Source organism: Chaetura pelagica, unplaced genomic scaffold, assembly GCF_000747805.2.
Source record: "Chaetura pelagica isolate M959 unplaced genomic scaffold, ChaPel_1.0 scaffold520, whole genome shotgun sequence".
NCBI classification, from domain to species: Eukaryota; Metazoa; Chordata; class Aves; order Apodiformes; family Apodidae; genus Chaetura; species Chaetura pelagica.
This window is the reverse complement of record NW_009951812.1, coordinates 292,754-303,824: the sequence shown is the minus strand read 5'-3', so window position 1 is coordinate 303,824 and position 11,071 is coordinate 292,754. Positions and strand designations below refer to the sequence as shown.

The following is an 11,071-nucleotide window of genomic DNA, read 5'->3' as shown; positions in this document are numbered from 1 at the left end:
GGTAGCCAAGGGGCTTTCTGCCTTGTACAGGTTTTCTCTTCACTTGTCACAAACCATGGAATAATGGAATGGCTTGGGTTGGAAGAGACTTTAAATATCACCTGTTTCCAACCCCCTGCATGGGCAGGGACACCTCCAACTAGACCAGGTTGCTCTGAGTCCCATCCAACCTGCCCTTGGAAATTCTTCCTGCTTTTCAGAAACCTGTTGGCCCAGAAGACATGGGAGCCACAGCTGTGTATGAACTGGACACTGAGAAGGAGAAGGATGCCCAGGCCATCTTTGAACGCAGCCAGAAGATCCAGGAGGTGAGTCAGCCCTCTGGTGTGAGGGCTGGTGCTCTACAGCAAGAGGACACATCCTTCACTCAGCCCCTCTGCACACCATGGAGGGTTTGAGTCTTCTCCTCCCTGGAAATGTGAGAAGCCAAGAGTGTAACTGTTGCAAACTGGGCAATTTTCTGTGTTTATCTTGGTATCAAGAAAGGCAGAGACTGGTAGAGAGAGAGGTTAAAGCCAGGCTGGGAAATGAAGCTCTCCTCACTTTGCTTTCTGCTCTCCCAGGAGCTGAGAGGAAAGGAGGATGATAAAATTTACCGTGGGATTAACAACTACCAGAAGTATGTGAAGCCCAAGGACACATCGATGGGAAACGCCTCTTCAGGGATGGTCAGGTGGGTTGGGCTGAGCCTCAGGACTGGGACCACAGAGGAGCTCAGGCACCATCTCCAAAGGCACCTGGTTGGAGCTTGAGCTTTGATGTCCCAGCATCTGTCTGAGTTCCAACCAGCCCCTCAGGGACCTTCCCCACAGCCACCTGAGCCTCTCCCACCTTTTCAGAAAAGGACCCATCCGTGCCCCGGAGCACCTGCGGGCCACTGTGAGGTGGGACTACCAGCCTGACATCTGCAAAGACTACAAGGAAACAGGGTTCTGTGGCTTTGGAGGTAGGTGGGTTTGCAGAGGGATCAGGCCAGGCTGTGGCACCAGGGTGTGCACTGACTGAGGCACTATCACTGGTGTGCAGAGCTGCTGCGGAGTTTTTGTCTTCATGGCATCTGAGTCAGCCCTTCTGCCAGCTGGTGGCCTCTGGTCAGTGGATATTAAGAGTCCTGGGAGGGGGGGGACACACACATACACCCACATTCCCACAGATATTCTGGCTGCTGAGGCCATGTGAGAGATCATAGAATCCAGGGATCCCAGAGTGGTTGGGGTTGGAGGCACCTTAAGGATCATATAGATCCAACCCCCCTGCATGGGCAGGGACACCTCCCACCAGCCCAGGTTGCTCCAAGCCGCATCCAACCTGCCCTTCAACACTTCCAGGGTTGGGGCTTCCACAGCTTCTCTGGGCAACCTGTTCCAGGGTCTCACCACCCCTGTAGGTGAGATTCCCAGTTCCTTGTCCCACTGGCCACGTGTGCAAACTGGAGCTGCCGCGGCAGCACAGGGAGCGTGATCCTCACGTTCTGGGTTGGTGGGGAAGGACTCAGGTCTCACCCCCTGCTGGGCAGAGGCTGCCCCTGGGCAGGGGGTCCTGCTGCCAGCTCAGCTGTGCTGGGCACTGTTGATTTTCCTGTCTCTGCTGCTCAGACAGCTGCAAGTTCCTCCACGACCGCTCCGACTACAAGCACGGCTGGCAGATCGAGCGGGAGCTGGACGAGGGCCGGTACGGAGTCAACGGTACAGCCCCCCTGCCCCACCTGCCTCTCCTCTCCCCCTGCCCCAGGGTGAGCTTGGTGCAGGGGTATTGAAGCACCAAGAGTCAAATGGGTCCTTTGCTGTCTCAAACTGCACGGGCCACAGGGTTGAATTCATTCCTGTTAGGCAGAGGGGGCTCTTCATTGCCAAGCTGTGGAGCTCCCTGCTGCAGGACAAGCTTAGGGCCAGCAACCACCCCAGCAAATCTGCTGCTTTCAGGTGGCTACTGGTTGCCCCTGAAGGATTCTTCCCTCTGGCTCTCAATAAAAGGACAGCACTGCTGTCTGTGGGTCCTGGCAGTGAGGTCTGGATCATCTCCTGCCTCAGATACCCAGTTGGTGGAACACTTTCCTGCTGTGTCACACCATTATTTCTCACTCCTGGTGTCTGTAGTTGCAGCCCAGGGCTCGTGAGCTGCTGTGCAGTTGGGAGGAGGAGGGTGTTGTATGTTCAGATGGAGCCAGAGAGTTCAGTGGCAGCTGGTTTGGAACAGAATCTAAAACACAGAAGAGGGGGCTGGAGGTTCTGTCTCTTTATAGCAGTGAGTGGGCGAGGTAGAAGAGAATTTGCTCTTGTGAGATGAACAACAAGCACACTGGCTCATTAGGCCTAATTATATCTCAGTCCCACATGTGTTGCTGACATCAACACCCAGATCTCTTATTGTTCCCAGCAGAGGTTCAGTCCCACCTGTCCTGCTCTCTGCATGGTTAATGTTTCTTGCCCACCACAGGGGCTGCTCTGGCTGCCTCTGCTCTTGCTCAGCCTATTTGACTTTCTGTTCTGCAGATGAGGAAAACTACGAGGTGAGCAGTGATGAGGAGGATATGCCTTTCAAATGCTTCATCTGCAGAAGTTCCTTCAAGAACCCCGTTGTCACCAAGTAAGTGGTTGTTTGGGCAGGAGGCCAAGTGTTTGCTGATGATCCAGGCTTCTGGTCCCTCTGTGTCTCACCCAGTACAAACACTGCCCACAGGCTGGAGGTGGAACCTGCTTGTTGTGTCCTGTGGCTTCTGGTTGGGTGGGGAGAGTCTCTGGTAACCAGGGGGTCTCATTACTCCATCTGGAGCATCTCCTTGGAAGAAATCTGAAACCTTTGTTGTCCAAGCACAGTTAATTGCCACAGATGCTGCCTCGTTACATCATCTTTCCCCTTCACCTCAGGGTTTTGTTGTCACCCTGTCACTCCTGGGCACTGACTGGCATCATGTGAGCAGAGAAACAGCAGAGTCGGGTGGCCACGAGCTTGGCAAGGCTGAGGCCCACCCTGCTACTCCCCCACCCAGCTGGCTGCCTTGCTGGGTGCCTGGAGGAGCTCCCAGGTGGCTCTGGGCCATCTCCACACTCGTGAAGCAAGGCTGAAACTCCCCCATGGGGACAAGCCTGCAGAGGAAGCTCTGCATTGCAGCTGGCTTTGGCATCCCCCCCAACGACCAGCAGTCAAACATTCCTAACTCCTGGACACAGTGGTTGTGTCTGGTGACTTGCAGTGGCACTTGTGTCTCGGTGCAGGTGCAGGCACTACTTCTGTGAGAGCTGTGCCCTCCAGCACTACCGCAAGTCCCAGCGCTGCTACGTCTGTGACAAGCAAACCAACGGAGTCTTCAACCCAGCAAAAGGTAACAGGCCCTGGGGGGAGCCTGGAGCAGCACAGGCACCAGCTCCTGAGGGGTCTTCTTGGTGTGGGGGCTGGAGCTCCCAGCTCTTGGTTGTCAGCAGCTTCCTTCAGTTCTGACACTGGATCCCCAGCCTGGGTGGCTCCATAGGTGCCACATGAGGGTCTGTGCTTGCCAAGCGGGGGAGCTTGGGGAGTGTGACCTGGTGAGGGCAGGGGAGAGTTGCTGTAGAAGCAGCAGCTGCTCTGATGGTCTTGATGACTGGTCAGTGACACTGAGAGATGAACACCTAAGAAGTACACAGAGCTCCTGGAGAGAGTCCAGAGTTTACAGAGATGATCCAAGGGCTGGAGCAGCTCTGGTCTGGAGCCAGGCTGGGAGAGTTGGGGTGTTCAGCCTGGAGAAGAGAAGGCTCCAGGGAGACCTTAGAGCACCTTCCAGTGCCTGAAGGGGCTCCAGGAAAGCTGGGGAGGGACTTTGGACAAGGGCAGGGAGGGATGCACTCAGCTAGGAGGGGTAGCTCTGAGCTGAGCCTTTGTGCAGGTTTGGTAGCTGCCCTGACTCTTGAGGAGCTGGGTGTTTACAGGCCCTGACTTTGGTCTGGGACAGCCCCTGCATTCAGAGCCTCATCCTGCGTGTGCCTGTTTTTCAGAGCTCATGGCAAAACTGGAAAAACACAAAGGGGAGGAAGAGGAGGAGGAAGAGCAGCAGCATTCAGACCACGGTCAGGATCCACAGTAGCAGAGCAGCCTTTTTTGTATCTAGTTGAATAAAGCTTTCATGGGAGACAAAACCTCAGCAGTTGCCTCGGCCCAGCAGCTGTGACCTGTGCCTGTGACCCACCTGCAGCTGCTGAAGTGTCTGTGCTGGGCTCCTTGTCTGCTGCTCCCTGGAGGCACAAGGCAGAACAGGTAAGGCCAGGGAAGTGGTGGCTGAGTCTGACCTGCTGCTCCCACCAGGACCCCAGGGGTGCCCCCCAGGTGCCACAGGGTGCCTGGGGAAAGTGTTTGTGCATTTGGTTATTTCCTAACATCTTTTTTTGACCAAGGTGCTGCTGTTTCACTCCTAACTTTGCCCTGATCCTACTTGCTTCCTGGTGCTGTCAGCATAAAACCCTCTGATTTAAGTCCATAAACTCTGAGCATGTAGCGAGCTGAAAGGAGGGAAAGGAATGAGAAATATTAACTTGCTTTAGGTTCATCCTTCACCCTAAACAAATGCTAACTCAGGGGAAAGCTGGAGTGCTGCAGTTCTGATTTCTGAGAGGTCAGTGTGTTCCTGTCTTTTCTGCCTGTCTCCTCATTCCTAGAAGGCATTAGAGGCTTAGAACTTCAGTGGGCCCCACCTCTTTGAATCATCCTGGGAAGCTCTCTCCAATTCATCCCTCGCTCCATCCCCGAGGCTTGTGCTTTGCCTTTCCTTGCTGTACACACCAGCAGTCCAGTCCCTGTCCATGCCTGTGGGAGAGGGATAAGGATTTTTGCACATTCCACCTTCAGAGGAAGTCTGGACAAACCAGGAAATTAACATCTAACAAAATTAAATCAGGAGCCAAACCTGCCCCCAGGGAAGAAGCAGAGGAGGGCCTGTCCTTTCTGCTGTAGCTTGTTCTTAGCAACACCCCTGAACTTTCCTGAAATGTATATAAAAAAAAACAACCCAAGAGATTGTTTGCAGCTTCTTGATTTAGTTGAAATACAGATTTGAACCATGAAGGCAGCTGCAACTGTGGGGAGCTGTGAGGAAGTAAGGAAATGAGAAGTCAGTGAGCAGAGCCAGCCTGTGCCACCATGTGCTCTGCTCCATCACCCTGCAGGAACAGCAGCCTTAAAAAAAACAACTTCAGAAATCTTTTATTTGTTTTGGCAAAAAAACCAACAAACACAACAAACAATCTAGAGTAACAAACTTTATCTGTGTTCAAGTAGTTTATAAACACAAGGGAGGACCTGTTGCCAGCACCACTACTCCCATCAGCCACACGTACAGGGCTGCATTTGCTGCTTCACTGGAGAGCAGAAACACCTCCAGCACCCCCAGTCCTTGAAAAGGTCCAACTAAAAGCCTTAAATACACCTCCAAAAACCAACTACCATGGAACTGGGAGAGCTGCCACAGCAGCAGGGCAGCCACACAGCCAGGAATCAGGGGGAGCCATGTGAGGAGGAAGCTTTTCCCTGTCAGGGAAGGCAGAACAGCAATGGGAAGGAGAGGCTTGAGGTCAATTCTATACATGATGTTCAAAGAAGTCATCAGCATGAAAGTCAACTGACTTTTTCTCTGTAAGTTGCTGAGAACACACTGGTGTGTTAAATGGTGTGAAAGCAGCCCAGCTTTCCCCAGGAGCTCTGCTGTGCCTGGGGATAAAGGAGCTGCTGACCCAGGCAGCTGTGGAGGAGAGGCTGGAAGGCCCTGTCTGCCCTGGAGCTCAGAGTGCTCAGCATCAAGTCAGAGAAACCCCTTCAAAAGTTCTGTCCTCCAGTGCTCAGAGGGATGCCCGATGCACCAGCTGCCTGGGACAGAGCCAGGTTGTCTCTGACCTCCCATTTTCTAGCACAAAGCAGGGACTACATTTCAGCACATAATCCATCTTTGCTTCCAGCCTCAGAAGGCACCTGGGGCAGCCCTGTGGTATGAGACCAGCTCAAGAGAACACCCAAAACTAAAGCTGCTGCCTCCCCTTAACTCTAAGGCACCCTTACAAGAAAGAACCCAGGAGGGCAGGGCCCTGCAGCCTTCAGCTGTGAGAGGAGGAAGCCAGTGACAGAGACTAAACAGACTCACTCAACCCATCTGAGTGATCTACCACTGCTGTGCTACAAGAACTGGGGCTCTGGGCACTGTACCATCTGTAATACTTCACAGTTCCTTGGGGTTGATCCTTTCCCAGCTCAGGTCTGACCATTTGTTTCCAGGCTACTTCTGAAGCAAACAGGCAGCTGAAGTTCCTTCCCAAGGACCTGTAAACTCTCTATGTAACATTCACCACCTTTTACAAATAGGACCAATAAATTACAATGTCCAGAAAGTTCCTCTGGAACCAGGTATAGTCCTTGTTTTTCTAGAATTCCCAGTCATCCACATCCAGCTGCTCCAGGTTTGACATCAGCCCAAAAATGCCACTGGGATCCTGGGGTTGTGTTCCTTCAAAATTGGTGATGGGGGTGACGGGGCGAAGGAGTTCCGGGAGCGCTTCTGAAGCGCGGCGCTTGATCTGGGGACACAGGAGAGAAGGGACACAGGAGGAGAAGAGACACAAGAGAGACACAGGAGAGGATTCAGCTCCTGAACTGCTTCCCCACAGTTGCCCATCAGGAGCAGCAGAACAACAAGGCTGGAGGCAGAATGGGAGAACCCAGCACTATCCCCTCTACCTGCACCCGCAGGGCTTTGTGACAGGAAAGGGCATTTGCACCCAGTCTTTTCAGCAGCAGCTGGGGGCTGTGGTGCTGGTGATCCCCTCAGGGAAGCCCCATCCTGACCCTCAGCTCAGAGCAAGGGGGTCTAATCACCTCAGGGACAGGAGAGCCTCTGGCTCTGCCCAGGCCAGGCTAGGGCTGCCCAACCTGCCACCAGCTGCCAGCTCAGGCCACCCCAGCCTGGTCTTGGGCAGGCCCAGGTCAGTGCTGCCTTGTCCCTGCACTTGATAGTTTGGGTGTGAAAAACTTGTGGCACACAGGACCAGATCTCTGTCCTCTGCTTTGGTAAGAGCATCTCCCAGGACAACAATGTGAGGATCAGCCAGCTGCACTGCAGTTACCAAACTCACTTAATCCTGGATCACAGAAAACTCATCAACTTGACATTCCCACCCTCAGGTTTAACAACCCAGCAAGACAACAACCACAGAAGAGCCACTGCTCCTTCTCTGAAGATTAAATGAGTTCCTTACCTGCTTGAAAAAGGGATGATTAAGCAGAGTGCCTGCACTTGGCCTGTAGAAGGGAGTTAAAACAAAGTCAGCACACAAGAAAATGGGTCAGGATTTAAAGTCAGGTAGTGGAAGAAAGATGAGGCTCCTTCCTGCCTCTCTACAAGGTTATCTGCCTTTTGTAACCAGGAGCACTATTTATTATGTCCACATGATGTTTTATACAAGCAGCTCCACCTTCTACTGCAAAATTAACCTACCTGCACAGCCCAACATTTGGTCAAGGGGAAGTTTCTGAGCTGTGTGGTGTGCTGAAGAAGTTTGTCATGGCTACAACCTTACCCTCACTACAGGGGAAAACACAGTTTTGATCATCATTATTTTCTGCTGGCTGAACAGCAGCCATTCACAGTGATGGAGACTGGGCAACCACAGTCACAGGGACCAGAAATTCCAGTTGTTCAGTTCATTCTCCTGCCAAGGAGCACCACTAGTCCCCCCAAAAATTACTGCAGAGTCATTCTTCAGGCTCCTACAGAAGTGCTCCAAGTGTTAACACTGCTGGTTTTACATCCTGGGACTGCCCTGCTCAATGTGTGGGGCACATCCTCAACACTCTGCTGCTGGAGAGAAAAATCTGAAGAACCTCTGCTGGTTGTCCTGGCTTAACCCGTCCCCGGGAAGGCTCAACCCAGCTGTACCTGAAGTCAGGGTTCCTCTGGAGGCACTGCTCTACAAAGTTATGGAAGTAGGTGGAGAAGGTCCGAAGATAAGGGTGCAGGGCTGGCTCCCCGTTGGCTGTTCTCACGTTGCTCACAGCCATGCTCTCACTCATCCCATAATTAGCACTTGGACGGGGGGTTTTCATAGTCAGCTCATCAGCACGAATTTGTCTAACAGGCAGGGAACAGTTCCATTCAGCTTTTCCAAGAGCATCTGGAAGAGAAGGGTGTTCTGGTTTGGCTTCATCCTGGCTCAAACCAGGACAAAGGGGCACATCATACACGGAGACTAGCTGAGATTTCCCACCCGGGTGGGCATGGCACCCTTCTGTCCTGAGAAGGGTGAGGAAGGAGCAGCTTTTGAAGCTCACCTGGGTGGAAGGCATGTCCTTAAATGGTACGTGTCCATTTGCCAGCTCACAGGCTGTTATCCCCACGCTGTAAATGTCAGATTTTGCATCATAACCCTGGAGATTCTAAGTGGAAAGAAAAATCAGCCTTGTGGACTCAGATGTAACTGCTCAGGCTCTACTCACAATTCCACATGCAAAACAGCAAATCCAAATGGTTACAGCAGAAATAGGACAACCCATAGACAGGCTGGTTTAAGTCTGGTAGTGGGTTTTCTTAAAACAAAGAGTTAAGGGCAATATTTAAGCAAAATCAGCTGGCTAGGGGGGACAGCATCTAGCTCAGGGTAACTGGCATCTCATGTACCACCTGCTAAAGGGAAAATCTGCAGAGGTACTTTCAAGAAAACTATTTAGTCAAGTAGATCAGATCAAATTCTACCCACTCGTCCTGTGCCCACCCCAAATCTGTTTCCTTTGGCCTCCCTCCTTCCTTTTCCTAATATTCATGCACCTTCCTCTGGAGGGAAAGACAATGTTGTAACATGGTCTTCTCAGCAATTGCCCCTTCCAACAGGAATACAGGTTTCCCCTTGCTAGGGGCCACTGGTTTTAAGGTTAAAAAGACAGGAAAAAAGGACAGAGATGATAATAAGTGACTTTGTGGCTTTCCTTGTGTCCCTCCCCTAAACCCCCCAAACGGGTCATAAAACTTTAGAATATTATATAGATACCACAGATCAGTAAAAACTAGCAGGTTTTTTTAGACACACCTGCTGCAAGACTTCAGGACTGAGCCAAGGCAGGACTTTGATGCTGTATTTGGGAAAGTCATGAACCACTTTGAGTCGCTGCCCATGGTTGATCATACTGAGGTTGCTCCTCAGGCCAGAGAGGTACACCTTCCCATCCACAGAGATCAGGATGTGGCTGGCTTTAACACTCCTGCAACAATGGAAAAACAATCAGGTTCTCTGGCCTCAAAGGAAGATATAGTGCAGAAGGGCACTGCAAAGGATTGAAGGTAGAGGAAGCTGAAGTTCTAGGAACACATCAGGACATGGAGCTCCTGGAGAGAGTCTAGAGGAGGCCACAGATATGATCCAAGGGCTGGAGCAGCTCTGCTGTAGTGATGAGCAGAGTGTTCTCAGAACTTCCAACAGAAGGAAAATGGATCTTTTAATACCTGTGTACATAGCCCATGTGGTGGATGTAGTCAAGTGCTTTCAGTACCCCCTGCAGGATGTATGCAATAGCCAGCTCACTCATCCCATCCATAAAATGGGTGCAGATCAAATCTTTTGCAGAACCTGAAAAGAAACAAAACACCCCTTCACTGGTCAGGAAAAAAAACACCCCAGCTACTCCACCTCTTCAACTTCATTTCACAGGATGTGATGGGCAGACAAAGGTATTTCACCCCAACCTACCATAGGCCATGAAGGATGTCACTACCCACAGCTCATTGTCAGCTATGAAGGTTGCTTTGTATGGCACAATGTTTGGGTGGTTGAAGAGCTTGGAAACGTGAAGTTCCCCCTCAAATTAAAGAGAAAAAGATATTTTGATTCCACTTAGTAAATGGAGACTTGTGAATACAGTCCTGAGAAGCACTGCTCTTGCTGTCTGCCCCCTCCTGCACTTGCATTCCAGGGTCAGTGCAGTGGTGTTACCTGCAGGAAGGTGACCATCTCGTTGGTGCAGGCCTCCAGGTTCACCCTCCTGACTGTCACATACTCTCCTGTGGGTTTGTACCTGGCCAGGTTCACAACCATCAAGTCTTCAAAGCCTCTGCCTGAAAGAAAAGGCATTAAAGCTTCAGCAACACATCTGGAACCACATACTTCCAGAAAACTCCTCCAACCCTTCACCCTTAAATCATCTTTACACTCATTTACTGAAAACTCTTTTTGGCCTTGTGAAAAAGAGTAATTGTTCCATCAGAGGCCACCTCCCTTGGCACGTGTCCCACCAAGAAGTCTTCCTAGGCAGCAACATGATCCTGGCTTTCAAGCTCAGAACTGAGGTAGAAATAAAATTATGAGGCCACAGCCCCACCAAGGACAAGGATGGATTTCAGGCTGACCTTGTACTTCACACTTGGTATTATTAACCCACCACTGACCTCTTTCAGTCAAAAGCTTCCAAGATTGGCATCTCATCAATCTCAAGTGATTTTAAAATCAAACAGAACAGGCACCTAATGTCCAAAAGAAGCAACCAACCAAGAAGAGGCCACCACATCTACAAAAATGGCTTTCTTTGCAAAGCAAAGCTCTGATCCTCCAGCCCCCTGGTGGTATTACCTATGATGGTGAGCAACTCATAGCAGCTGCTGTCAGGTAGGAAGCTGCTCATGGTGTCCCTTTTGGGGGAAGAAGCTATCGACTCGGAGCTCGCCTCATTTGTCTGAGGGGAAAAACAAAGTCAGGTCAAGAGGAAGAAAGGTCACGTGCCAGAAAAATAATCTGCTTCTTATGTCACACACCTCAAAAGAAGACAACAGCACTGAATGTAGAAGAGGTGGTTGCTGTTAAAATAATTTTAAATGGTTATTTCTCAACTGAAATCCAGGAGATGCCTCATTTCAGAAGATCCAGACATCTGTGTTTCAAAACACAACTGAAACAGGTGAGTTCTTAACTACCATATGCTCAAATTTCTTCAGGAATATTTGGATAAAGCCAATTAGTGTCCTCCAGGAGAGCTTTATAGTCACTGCCTTTCTCCCATTAACTACAAACTGTGCCACCATCCTGTTGCCTGAAAAAAGGGCCATCAGAAGAAGGCTGCTTTAGAGCATTTCTCA

The 11,071-nt window shown here is 50.9% G+C and overlaps 2 protein-coding genes across 2 annotated transcripts in view; one reads left to right on the top strand and one right to left on the bottom strand.

Moving 5' to 3' along the window:
* The window catches only part of LOC104398019 (RING finger protein 113A-like), a 4,417-nt gene extending 313 nt beyond the window's left edge, over window positions 1-4,104 (top strand). The window contains exons 2-8 of the mRNA XM_010008064.1: window positions 201-308; window positions 564-673; window positions 840-946; window positions 1,596-1,685; window positions 2,493-2,586; window positions 3,216-3,322; window positions 3,972-4,104. Coding sequence (XP_010006366.1) covers window positions 222-308; window positions 564-673; window positions 840-946; window positions 1,596-1,685; window positions 2,493-2,586; window positions 3,216-3,322; window positions 3,972-4,060 — 684 coding nt within the window. The 5' untranslated portion in view covers window positions 201-221 and the 3' untranslated portion in view covers window positions 4,061-4,104. The remainder of the gene's footprint in view (window positions 1-200; window positions 309-563; window positions 674-839; window positions 947-1,595; window positions 1,686-2,492; window positions 2,587-3,215; window positions 3,323-3,971) is intronic.
* A 2,212-nt stretch (window positions 4,105-6,316) lies between these two features.
* Window positions 6,317-11,071, bottom strand: part of STRADA (STE20-related kinase adaptor alpha) — a 10,609-nt gene continuing 5,854 nt past the window's right edge. Inside the window, 10 exon segments of the mRNA XM_010008053.1 lie at window positions 6,317-6,533; window positions 7,212-7,254; window positions 7,892-8,081; window positions 8,084-8,126; window positions 8,284-8,388; window positions 9,036-9,207; window positions 9,449-9,572; window positions 9,693-9,801; window positions 9,936-10,057; window positions 10,569-10,671. Of these exon segments, the coding sequence (XP_010006355.1) occupies window positions 6,381-6,533; window positions 7,212-7,254; window positions 7,892-8,081; window positions 8,084-8,126; window positions 8,284-8,388; window positions 9,036-9,207; window positions 9,449-9,572; window positions 9,693-9,801; window positions 9,936-10,057; window positions 10,569-10,671 (1,164 nt within the window). The 3' untranslated portion in view covers window positions 6,317-6,380.